Below are 12809 nucleotides of genomic sequence, written 5' to 3'. Positions count from 1 at the left end.
CACGTCTGAGTGTCTGACGGGGAGCTGATCTTGTAGAAGTCACTTTGTTAAGAGAGTTTGTGGAGACACCAGAGCTGTGATTTGATATACGCAACCACCACCGGGAGCTTCGCTATAAATAGAGGCCTACGCTACATTAGTACTAGTGTTCATGCATGTACGCTCCTGTATATGATGTCACTCCTCTCGTCATGCCGATAGTTTTACGCACCAAGTGACGCAACCTCCTCGCTGAAGTCAAGGCGGATTGGTTACAACTGAGAATCCAGTACTACAAAAACATATGTAGATCTTTTGTCAAAAAAAAAGACATATGTAGATCAGATTTTGTAGACAGACTAGTCTAGTCTTCCGGTATTTTAACCCGCAACCTTTCTTCACTGAAGTCAAGGCGGATTGGTTACAACTGAGAATCCAGTACTACAAAAACATATGTAGATCTTTTGTCAAAAAAAAAAAGACATATGTAGATCAGATTTTGTAGACAGACTAGTCTAGTCTTCCGGTATTTTAACCCGCAACCTTTCTTCACTTTACATGCGTAGTAGCAAACTAACAACACAATAGCGAGTTATTTTGCCGTGCACTTCTTTTATTACTCCCTCCGTTCTAAATTATAAGTCGCTTTGACTTTTTTTTACATATATTTTTCTATGTATCTAAAATATAATATGTCTAAATGCATAATAAAATGGATATACAAAACAAAATCAAAACTGATTTATAATTTATAACGGAGGGGGTACTAATTAAATTAAATGTAAATTTTGTTTACAGAGAGCAAAACAAGTACACATAACAAACAAGGAACCTAAGTGCAAAGATAATTCACAAGCTGGTGTTTTGCTCGTGTTCTGCAACTGCAAAGTGCAAAATCTCTGGCTGTTCTGGCATTTTAACCTGATCTCATTTCTGTTGTGGAATGAGGTGGGTGACTGATGTGACAGGCCACTCAAACGTTTGGTGAGGCTCCGGTTCACGTTCACCCTTCATCCGGTCGCACTACTGGACTCAGATTCTTTGCCGAGTGCCTGAGGCACTCAGTAAAGGCCAAATTGTATTCGGCAAAGTCTTTATCGAGTGCGGCACTCGGCAAAAAACACATGGCAAAAAATTGATCGGCAAAGCCCTCTTTGCCGAGTGTTTTTTATCGGGCACTCGGCCGCAAAGAAAAGCGGTCGTCACGGCACCGGCCCCGTTGACGGTGGCTTTGCCGAGTGCCAACCTGTAGGCACTCGGCAAATATTTTTTTATTTTTTTAAAAAAAATTCTTTGCCGAGTGTCAACCCTGCAGGCATTCGGCAAAGATTTTTTTTATTTTTTTTTAAAAAAAATCTTTGCCGAGTGCCCTCTTTCCGGCACTCGGCAAAGTTTGATTTTTTTTTTAAATTCTTTGTCGAGTGCCCTCTGGGGCCAGCACTCGGCAAAGTTTGAATTTGTTTTTTTAAAAAATCTGTCGAGTGCCCTCTGGCCGGCACTCGGCAAAGTTTGATTTTTTTAAAAAATCTTTGCCGAGTGCCCTCTTGCCGGCACTCGGCAAAGTTTATTTTTTTTTAAAAAAAATTATTTGCCGAGTGTCCTCTGTCCGACACTCGGCAAAGTTAGAATTTTTTTTTAAATTCTTTACCGAGTGCTATGGTCATGACACTCGGCAAAGCTGGAAAAATAGTTTTCCATCAGCCCATTTTCCTAGCTTTGCCGAGTGCTGTGACCATGGCACTCGGCAAAGGGGTCCTTTGCCGAGTGCAACACTCGGCAAAGTGACCCAAAACGGTCATTTTTAATTTTTTTTACATTCCATCATGACAAATAAATTCATACAATCATATATCTCATCCATTACATATATATCTCATCCATCCACACATCCATCCGCACATATCACATCCATCATAATATATATCACATATATAATAATAATAAGTGCTCAAGTCCATCCGAATAAATCCACAAGTCCATCAAAGTCCACAAGTATATCAAAGTCCATCACCAAGGGAACAACAAATAAAAAAAATACAACGTGCACTCATCTCGACCACTGCGACTGTGGTGAAGGTCTAGTTGCATCATTCGGAGGTGCATGAGGTGGATTATTCGAACCACCGTCAGATGGAGACTGCACAAAGGAGTAAAGATTGCATGTGAGACAAGATTATTTAGATAGTTAATCTAGGAAGGTAGAGGCCATACAAGCAAAGCACAAGCGAAATAAAAAAACTTTCATACTCACAGGAGTAGCTGCAGCTGCAGGACGCGAAGGCGGAGGTGGAACCAACAGCCCAGGTGGTAGAGACAAGCCTACACGTTGCCCAAGCCCTTGTAGGAACTCCGTAATGTCCGTCAGCCTCTGCGCCTGGGCCTGCCGCTCGGTCCGCTCGGCATCCAGCTGGGCCGCCAGGTCCTAACATTGCCTCATTTCTTGTTCCAGCCGAGCCTGCAATATTCCACTCCAATGTTTCAGTAATGCAAATCTAATTAAGGTGTGTAAAGATCAATGTATGACGAGTAAAACAGGAATAACCTCGAGTGCGTCGACTCGGTGCTGTGCAGCGGTCGGCCGTGTGCGAATGGCGGGGCTCTCGCTCGTGCTATGTGCTCAGATCTAGGAGAGAGAGGGAGTAGAGGCCGTGTCGATGACGCCGTCGCCAAGCCAGAACCGTCCATGCTTCTTGCCTTGCCCCGTCCTCATGACGGCCTCTCCATCGGAGCCCTGGGTGCTCGGATCGTGTTCTGATCCCATGGAGCGACCTCGCCACCTCAGTGTACTCACTGATGCGGGAGTGGACGCTCGGGTTCGTGTATGCCTCGGGCGGGTCCTCCAGGTTGAAGGAGACATCGGACGTCGCCTTGCCCTTGTGGGCCATACACCATGCCTAGAAGTCCAAGCAAGCCTGACCACTATGTGACGCCGACTGCGAGAAAGACAGCACGATGATTACAAATCAGGCAGAACTTAGCGTCACAATAGATAAATGAATTCACGTACCCATGCTTGTTTGTATCCGGCGAGGCTACAGCTGTCTTGATGGTGTGCTGGACCTTACATCTGCAAACTACGGTCTCGGGCATCCCTGTGCATCTTGAGGTATTCCTCCATGAGCCACCTCTCCACCATCATCGCCCAGCACTCGGGATACGCTTGGCACCACCAGGGAATCATCTACACGTCATCAAGTATTGGACATATAAGAAGATCAAATTAAACCAACTTAATCTCAATATTGATGTTCTTCATTTACCTCAAGGTACTACTCCCGGGTCAGCTGCATCTCTCTTACGTCTTTCTTGGTTTTCCTCTCTCCAAGCTTCGACCCGTAGTAGGTTACGATGGCCTGGATGCGTGCCTCATGATGCATGTTGGTGATGAGTTTTTTACAGGCTTTGGTAATCACCTGCTCTGCCCTGGCATCAAATCCCTCCTCACATCTGTAATAAGTCTGCATACAAAAGCGATGTATCCATTCATTATTTCAAGAAAAGTCCAATGAATGCGACATATTGAGCAATGTTGTGCGAGGGAGACTTTCCCAAAGCTCTGCCTTCACCCGCGCCGCCTTGTTGGGGTACTCCACATCGGTGGCGACGGCGTAGTGGTCAAACGAGTAGGCCGGCTCCATCTTCGATGCGTACGTGACAATGCCGGGGAAGTGTTGCCTGCACAGAAGACCTAGGATGCCGTTGACTAGCCGTGCGTTACCACCCGACACAACCACCCAGTTCCTGCACAAGTGATTAAGAAAAATTATTAGTTTCTTTTCATCATATCATATGAAGTGGTGGTGATAACATATAAAGTTACTTACTTTTGCCCTTCGTGGCGAATCACTGGGCGTGGGTGAGGAAGCGGAGCCTGTGGGAGGCTCGCGGGACCTCGCAAGTAGACACTCGAAGAGGAGTCGGAGGAAGCGGAACCCGTGCCTACCGCCTCCTCCTCCTCTGGCTCCCCCTCACACGGCCCCTCCTCCTTGTCCGTCTGACGAACCAACTCATCGTCCGACTCGTCCATGGGCGCCACCTCCTCCTCCGGCTCCTCCTCACACGGTGTGGGAGCAGACGGCCCCCTCCTGCAGTTGGCGGTCCTCTTCCTCGTCCTCCTGACCGATCCCTCCGCCGCCCCCTCCGCCTCCTCCTGCAACCGGCGTGGTCTTTAGTAAATCGAGTTCACGGACCTATGACGGTCGCCCGCCATCTTTGTTCAATCACCTGCAACAAAAAAGAAAAACAAGACGTAATTAGAAATGGGTGCAAAAATGAACAAAACATAATTACAAAAAACATAGTATTACATGTATTAGAAATAATCTTCATGATTGAGATTAGCTGGATCATAGGTCTTGTCATCACTATCAACATTGTCCAACTCATCAACACTATCCGAATGAGGAATGTTGTCTTCATTGTCATTGCCTAAACGTAATCGCTCAAGCATTTGTATGTCCTTCAGATTTCGCACCTCGTCTCCAGCGTCCTCGTCATCATCCCTTTCATTGTCTACTTCCATTCCTATCTCTTCAGTTAAGTCTATGTCAAACCTCCCTTGTAGTTCTTCTTCTTGATAGAACTCTCCATCATATGTGTTTGGGTTGAAGTTGTAATCTTCATCATTTGGGACAGGTAGTTTACCGTGTGGCGATACCTTGTGCACAATAGACCAACCCTTAAGATGCTTGGCGTCTTTGCACGCGTATGACGTATAATAAACCTGGACGGCCTGTTGAGCCACAATGTAGACATATTTTCCTAGATAGACGGAATCCTATCGAATTTCGACTAGCCCAAGCTTAGGGGTCCGTCTCGTTACTCCAGGATGAAACCAGTGGCATTTGAATATGACAGGAGTAAGAGGTTTGGAACCATAGAATGATACTTCATAGATTTATTCAATTCTTCCATAATAGTCGAGTCCATCAGTGTCGGGCGTAACAACTCCACTGTTTGTGGTTTTTTTATTGGGCTGACTCTGCTCGTAGCTTGCTGTGTGAAAATGATATCCATTCACGTCATAATTGGTAAATGACTTGACCCTAACGGCATAGCTGTTTGCAACCTATCTCAGCTCGTCACTTATAGACGCGTCAGTTTGGGCTTTCTATTTGAACCAACAAATGAAATCGGGGCTCCCTGGTCCCACACCCCGTGAAAGAAGGGTATCATTTTCTTGCGGGGTAGGTTGCCTTGATCCATGCCAGGATTGACGAAGAAATTCCCTGTACCAACGAGAAACAAGGGGGTTGGACGAAGAAACAAGGTCATACGGCGAAATAAAACAAGTTCGTTCAGAACTTACCCAATAAACGGCTGCACCTCGACAAGGTTGGTCAACACATATAGCATGATACTGTGCCACTCTTCATTTTTCAATTGCTTAGTGGTCGATGCACTTGCGCTTCCGAGTTGCCCTTGGAAAAGGCTAAGGTTTGATTCATTTTCACCAGCATTATAACGAGGGGGTGGATAATAAACGCTAGGAAGTTTCTCACTGCAGTATTTCTCTATGAAGTTCGACACCTCCTCTAGAATGTATGCCTATGCAATGGAAGCCTCAATTTTGGCTTTATTTCTACATTTTTTGCGAAGAGTCTTCAGACATCTCTCGATTGGATAGCACCAACTGTTCTGCATGGGCCCCCCCATCCGTGCCTCATATGGGAGGTGCACAATCAAATGCTGCATCGGTAAGAAGAAGTCGGGTGGAAAGATCTTCTCCAACTTACAAAGCAACACGGGTGCCGCTTTTTCCAAGTCATCAATGATGGTCCGAGAGAGCTCCTTGGCACAAAGCTAGCGGAATAAGTAGCTCAACTCCACCAGCACTTGCCAGACATGCTCTGGGACATAGCCTTGAACCATCACCAGAAGAAGCCGCTTAATCCATATGTGGTAGTCATGACTCTTCATCCCGTTTACTCGTAGAGTGCCTAAGTTCACTCCCCTCTTTAGATTCGCTACATACCCATCAGGGAACATTAGCGTCTTGATCCATTCAAGTACTTCCCTCCTTTGGTCCTTTTTCAAGACGAAATCGGCCTTAGGCCTTCTCCAGGTCTTACCACGACTAGGAGGCTGCATCTCTTGATTTGGTCTATCGCACAATGTTGCCAGGTCCACTCTAGCCTTAGGGTTGCCTTAGACTTTTCAGTGTCCATGAGTGTTGCCTAAAGTGCCTCGGCGACATTCTTTTCAGTGTGCATTACATCAATGTTATGTGGCAGGAGAAGGTCATCAAAATAGGGGAGCCTCATCATGCCCGAGATATGAGTCCACATATGTTGCTCACCATATCCCACAAAACCACCTTCTTCATTAGGCACGAGAGCATCTATCTGAGCATGAACCTCGGCACCAGTCATCATCCGGGGTGCATCAGATATCACTTTGACACCTTTCGTAAAGTTCTTGATGTCTTGTCTGAATGGATGGTCAAGAGGTAGGAATTGATGATGTCTGTCGAACGACGAATACTTGCCACCCTTCTGCAACCAAATGAACCTCACACCTTCCTTGCATATTGGGCAAGGGAACTTCCCGTGAACACACCAGGCATAGAATATCCTATACGCCAGGAAGTCATGCAGGGAGTAGTGGTACCAAATGTGCATTTTGAAGGTTGTCTTTATAGCTCGATCGTATGTCCATACCCCTTCATCCCAAGCACAGACCAATTCATCAAACACGGGCTCCATGAACACACCCATATTACTCCCTGGGTGTCCAGGAATTATCAACGACAAGAATATGTTATGTCATTGAAAGGAGACACCGGGGGGGGGGGGAGATTAAGGGGGATAACGAAGATGGGCCAACATGTGTATGGGGTAGCCATCATTCCATAAGGATTGAACCCATCTGTTGCCAGCGCGACATGTACATTACAAGCCTCATCTGCTTTGTCACGATGTTTGTCATTAAAGCGGATCCAAGCTTCACCATCGGATGGATATACCATCTTGTTAGGATTGTACCGTTTGCCATTTTTGTGTCATGTCATCTGTTTCACGGATTCCTCGGTCATATATAGTCGTTGGATCCTCAGTAGGAACGGAAGGTACCATAGGATTTTCACGGGGATCGTAAGTTGCCTCTTCTGGCCATCATCAGAGTCTACCTCCAGGTACCTAGAGGATTTACACTTTGGACAGAACTTTGCATGCTCGTGTTCTTTCATAAATAGGACGCACCCCTTCGGACAAGCATGTATCTGCTCATATGGCATCTTAAGTGCACGAAGGAGTTTCTGTGACTCGTACATGCTCTTTGGTAGAATGTGGCCCTCCGGAAGCAGGGTGCCAATCACGGCCAACATCTTATCGAAGCCAAGTTGACTCAAGTTTAACTTAGACTTTAACCCCATTAAGCGTCCAATGGCATCTAGTTAAGACACCGTTGACCGATCGTGAAAGGGTTTCTGTGTCGAGTCCATCATGTCGTGAACGCCTGTGTGGCTGCCTCCATCTCCTCCTTCTCATGTCCCTCATCGAACTGTCCTTGGTGAAAGTCATCTAACATGTCTGGTACCCCAGCATCAGCATCAAAAGCCTCCACCCATGGTCTCACCACCTCCTCTCTCATACGATGGGCTTCACCATGGTGGACCCACCGGGTGTAGTCTGACGTAAATCCATTCTTCACCAGATGTTTACCCATTTCCACCTTATTTACCCTCCTCCTGTTTCCACATTTGCTGCAGGGACACAAAACTAGGCAATGTCCTTTAGCAGCCTTGCCAAATGCACTATTTAAGAAAGCATCGGTCTTGTTCATCCATTCCGTGGTGTAATCACTCTGACTTCGCCAGCCCGTGTACATTCACTGACGGTCATCCATCCTCTAACATATGTATCAGCGAGTAATGTAACCATCAATTGCATCTACATGGTGTTCCTACTATCTAATAGGTGAGGATAGGTCCTAATCCCACCCGCGGATGCGTAGATAAGGTTAGTTTCCATGCTCTACTCCTATCCGAGATAGAATTTCGGCAGCATATCCCCGCTATTCTCCATATACATGTCTTGCCAAAGAAGAGTGCGTATCCGGAGAACAACAGGAAGGTGATGCCAAAACTCTATCTCGGACCGGAGCAGACCATGGAAACTAACCCATCTATGCATCCACGGGCTGTCCAAAAAATGTGGACAATCCGAAACAGATACGGTCATAGATATGCAAAGATCTACATACCTCCAACCGTATCTCTTTCGAACAGGAGACGCCTAACTAGGTTACACGATCTACGACCATGATACGGAAAGAGGGGTTATACCTAGGGTGGCGGTAGAGTTAGGCTAGCGGGGCCATGGCGGGTCGGTGCAGTGGCGAGGCGGCGTGGTGCAGGCAGACCGGCACAGCGATGGGAACTCCGACTCGGCTCCGACGGGCTCTTTTCTACAAAAATGGAATAAAATACTGTCATTTAAAAAAATTCGGCAGAACCACCCCTACACGGTGAGGTTTCTAAAACCTGCAAAAAACAGCGGCACGATGGCCGACAAGCACATATGTCTCAAGAGAAGCCATGTAATTTGGATATCAATCCATGCAGAAGAATATATCCAAGTAGTACCACTACTTCTACTACTACTTCCACTATTGCTACTACTACTACCACTAGTTCTACTACTACTACCACCACTATTGCTACAACTACTACCACTACTTCTACTACTACTACCACTAATTCTACTACTACTACTACCACTAGTTGTACTACTACTACCACTACTAATACTACTACTACCACTAGCACTACTACTACAACTATCACTACCACGACAACAAAAAGAGAGAATGCATACCTGACGGGCGCCGGGGGTAGGGGCAGGCGGCGTTGGGGTCGGGCGGCATCAGGGTCGGAGTCGGGGTCGTCGGAGTCAGAAACCGGGTCGGGCACGGGCGTGGCCGGGGGCAGGGCCGGCCGGGGGGTAGGACCGGCCTAGGGCGGCCGGGGGCAGGGCGCGGGCGACCGAGCGGCGCGAGCAGCGCGGGCAGGCCGGCCTAGGGCGGCCGGGAGCAGGGAACGGCCAGGGGTAGGGCGCGGGCAGCACGGGCGGCCGGGCGGCGCGAGCAGCGCGGGCGCGCGGGCAGGCCGAGGGCAGGGCATGGCCAGGGGTAGGGCGCGCGGGCACGGGCGGCGCGGGCAGCGCGAGGGCGCTGACGGCGTGCGGCGCGGCGTGGGCACATGTAGCGATGTCCTGGTTTGTAAGCATCGTGCGTGACAACGTGTACGAAATCTTCTAAAATTTTTATCATAGCCTCCACATATGATATCACGACATCTCAAAAAGTTTTATGATTTTTGGACTTCGTTTGCTTTTTATAGAATTTAAAAACACTTTGCACGCAAGTTCGCGGTCATGTTTCGTGAATAAGATGTTCGAAATTTCGGGTATGTTCCTGGATACGGCCTCACACTACACTCAGTAACATGACTATCATTTTTTGAATCATTAAATTACATTATTCGTACCACGTGCAGTTCAAAATTATATTTTTCGAAAAAATTCAAGTAAATGAAATAAAGTAACTAAATATATCAAAAAACCATAAAAAATCCTCAAATTCTAACTAGGAGTTCCTGGTGCTTTTAAAGGGCTGCACAAAAAATTTGGAGGCCAAAAACAAAAACAAAAAAAACTTTGCCGAGTGCGAGGGCATGGCACTCGGCAAAGGGGGTCTTTGCCGAGTGCCACGGATAAAGCACTCGGCAAAGAGGTTTGGATTTTTTTAAAAAAATTTCCTCTTTGCCGAGTGCCTTCACAGGGCACTCGGCAAAGACATTTAAAAAAAATAAATCTTTGCCGAGTGCTGAGCCAGGGGCACTCGGCAAAGTATTTTTTTTCCAAAAAAAGAAGACATTTAAAAAAAAAATCTTTGCCGAGTGCCGTGCCAGGGACACTCGACAAAGTATTAAAAAAAATTTGCTGAGTGCCAGATCTGGGACACTTGGCAAAGAAATTAAAAAAAAATTAATCTTTGCCGAGTGTCAGATCTGGGACACTCGGCAAACAATTTTTTTTTAAAAAAATAAATCTTTGCCGAGTGTCTAACAGCAGGCACTCGGCAAAGAAGGACGTGGCCGAACACCGTTACGCGGGTCAGCCTATGCCGAGTGCTGCTCTTTTGTCGAGAGTCTGGCACTCGACGAAGAAGTCCTTTGCCGAGTGCCCGGCACTCGGCAAAGAAATCTTTGCCCAGTGCAATTCTTTGCCGAGTGCAGCACTCAGCAAAGAAGGTCTTTGCTGAGTGCCTGATTTTTGACACTCGGCAAAGAATTTTGCACTCGGCAAAGTCTCTGTATCCAATAGTGTCGTCTACTTGGTCGTTCGCTAGTAGCACACTTTTTTTTAACAGCAAAAGACTGTTGGGGAGATCCCACTGTGAGATTTAATATTAATTTAAAGGAGAGAACGTACTTACATACAAGGTATTAACTAAAAGCATCAAGCCAAATACAAAAGGATGATCTCAAGTCATCCTTAAACGAACAGATTGCAGGTAACATTAATTTTTAAAATTAGCTAACCAGGCTTTTGGACTCAGTTGTCGCCTCTGAAAAACCTTGTCATTGCGCATCTTCCACAGTTCCCACGCCGCTATCAACACCGCTTCTGTGAAGAAAGGCAGGTTGTGAACCGAGTTCCCATGCACCAGCCTATCCATGAGCTGCAGCGAGCCGTCCCAGACGAAGTTCAGAATCCCCCAGCACTCCTGTGCGAACGGACAAGCAAAGAACAGATGCTCAATGGTCTCATCTTCCCCATCATTACATATGACACATACGATGCTGTCTTGGATGTGTAGATGCCTTCTCCTGAACATCGACTTGGTGTTCAACCGGTCGACTAGAACTAGCCGTGCAAAAAATTTGATGCGTGGGATGCATTTTGATTTCCAACCCGCTTTGAAAATCGGATGCGGTGCTAAAAATATGGGAGTAGAAGCGCCTCGAAGTGTATTTGCTACCCCAGGTCGGCACCCACCGATCAGTAGCAGTATCATCATATGGGATCAGTTGCAGCCGGACTTGTAGGTTCTCAAACTCCTGAAAAGCTTGCTGCGAGAGCGGGAGAAAAAAAAAGCTATCAAGGTCATCAGCCTGCATAGCGCTTCCATTACTGAAATATCACCATTTGTTGCAAAGGAAGCCAATCTTGGGTAATTTTGAGATAGCACTGACTCATACCACTGATCTTCCCAAGAACAAACTGAGGAGCCTTCCCCTAGTTCACACTTAGCAATTCTTCTAAAGATGACATTGAGGCGCAATACATCTTGCCACCAAAAAGAGCCCATTTCCCTTGCAGCATGGGTTACTTTGGTGTCATAATATTTGCTCCAAACCAGTTGTACCCATGGGATGTCTTCCTTGTTATAAAATTTGCTCAACTGCTTTAGGAGAAGAGCGTCATTCTGTAGGTGAAGATTGATCACACCCAGACCTCCCTTCTCTTTGGGTTTCATCACAGTTGGCCACGCCTCAAGGTTTCCACCCTTCTTCTCAGGATCATTGCCTCTCCAGAGGCACTGCTTCCTTGCTCTATCAATATTATCAATGACTCCCTTGGGCAATTTAATGGTGCACATAGCATATGTGGTGATCGGGGATATTACAGAGTTGACCATTTCCAACCTATCAGATAGGAGAGCCAAGTTGAGCACGCAGATAATCTTCTTTCAATTCTATCCATCATCGGTGTGAAGTCCTCAATGTAGGGCTTGGTCGTACCCATGGGTAATCCCAGGTAAGTGAAAGGTATGGTGCCTATATCACAGCCAAAAGTGTTTGCAAGGTGTGCCATTCTCTCATTGGAAACATTGATGGGGTACATATGGGACTTACTATAATTAACTTTGAGTCCTGTCGATTCCGCAAAACTGTGCAATAATGCTTTGAGCCCTCCTTGGGACTTACTATAATTAACTTTGAGTCCTGTCGACAAAATTTAAGGTTTTCCCGGTAGAGAGTTACACGAAGGATGCGACCTCTGTGCGGTTCAAGAACACTCCAGTCATGCCCCCCTTGGGTACGAGAGCCAGAATCAGAGCTCCCCTTGCGCCCTCCTCGACCGTGAGATCTCCGGTGTGGAAGCTCATGTCTGTACTGACAAAGCCAGGATGTGCACAATTCACGCTAAGTGTTGGGTGCTTCTTTGCAACGATTCTCGAATAAGCATTGACAAGAGCCTTGGACACTTTATATGCAAGATACCCTCCTTCAGTCGGCCACCCATAGGGTTCCAGCTGGCCATTCTTGAAGTCGTTGAGGAACAATAATGACAGCTCATCTAATCTCTCTTCGGATAGGTCGTCGATGTTGTTGAGCTCCTTCTTAAGTTCCTCGCCACTGAAAAACTGAAGCCGTGTAATTAAACCGATTAGTGTTTTGTAAATGCAAAATGTGGTATCAGTGTATCTAACCATTGAATGTAGTTCTAGCATGGCTTTGCATCATTTCTTGAAGGCAGTTAATTTAATTGTTACCCTGAGTAGTCCGAAACGAGATGATATGTTTACAATTCTTCCATGCGATGAGAGGTGCAGGAGAGGAAGAAGCGCTTCTGTGACAATTTTGGTGCCATGGTAGTTTGTTCTCAAGCACTCCTCTGCTTTGTCGTAAGGGTCTGTGGTGTGAGCAACAGTTCTTTTTTTGGCAACACATATGCATGGTATTTTCTAGGAGCATAACTGTGAGCAAATAGTGCCTGTTCCAACAGCATTTGTGTGACCAAAGCTGAATACTTTTAGCATCATACACGCGTTGCGTGTTCCAGCAGCATACATGTGACCAAAAGTGCCAGGTTCAGCAGCAT

General features: G+C 46.5%; 1 protein-coding gene across 1 annotated transcript; it reads right to left on the bottom strand.

Annotated features, from left to right (window-relative positions):
* Positions 1-11865: 11865 nt before the first annotated feature.
* On the bottom strand, positions 11866-12809 carry LOC136470393 (salutaridine reductase-like). Its single transcript, XM_066468256.1, has 3 exons — positions 12786-12809; positions 12481-12672; positions 11866-12351 (listed from the first exon to the last, which is right to left on the bottom strand). The coding sequence occupies exons 1-3, from the start codon at positions 12807-12809 to the stop codon at positions 11965-11967; spliced, it is 603 nt and encodes a 200-aa protein (XP_066324353.1). The 3' UTR covers positions 11866-11964.

Source organism: Miscanthus floridulus, chromosome 8 (genome assembly GCF_019320115.1).
Source record: "Miscanthus floridulus cultivar M001 chromosome 8, ASM1932011v1, whole genome shotgun sequence".
Lineage (NCBI taxonomy): Eukaryota > Viridiplantae > Streptophyta > Magnoliopsida > Poales > Poaceae > Miscanthus > Miscanthus floridulus.
This window is presented reverse-complemented; position numbering and strand designations above follow the sequence as displayed.

Bases quoted from the DNA above. Each gene is read 5' to 3' on its own strand.
- LOC136470393 (XM_066468256.1), bottom strand. From the start codon at position 12,809: ATGCTGCTGAACCTGGCACTTTTG. The intron at 12,673-12,785 runs GTCACATGTATG...TTATGCTCCTAG, and splicing joins TGCTGAACCTGGCACTTTTG to AAAATACCATGCATATGTGT. The intron at 12,352-12,480 runs GTAACAATTAAA...ACACGGCTTCAG, and splicing joins CTCGTTTCGGACTACTCAGG to TTTTTCAGTGGCGAGGAACT.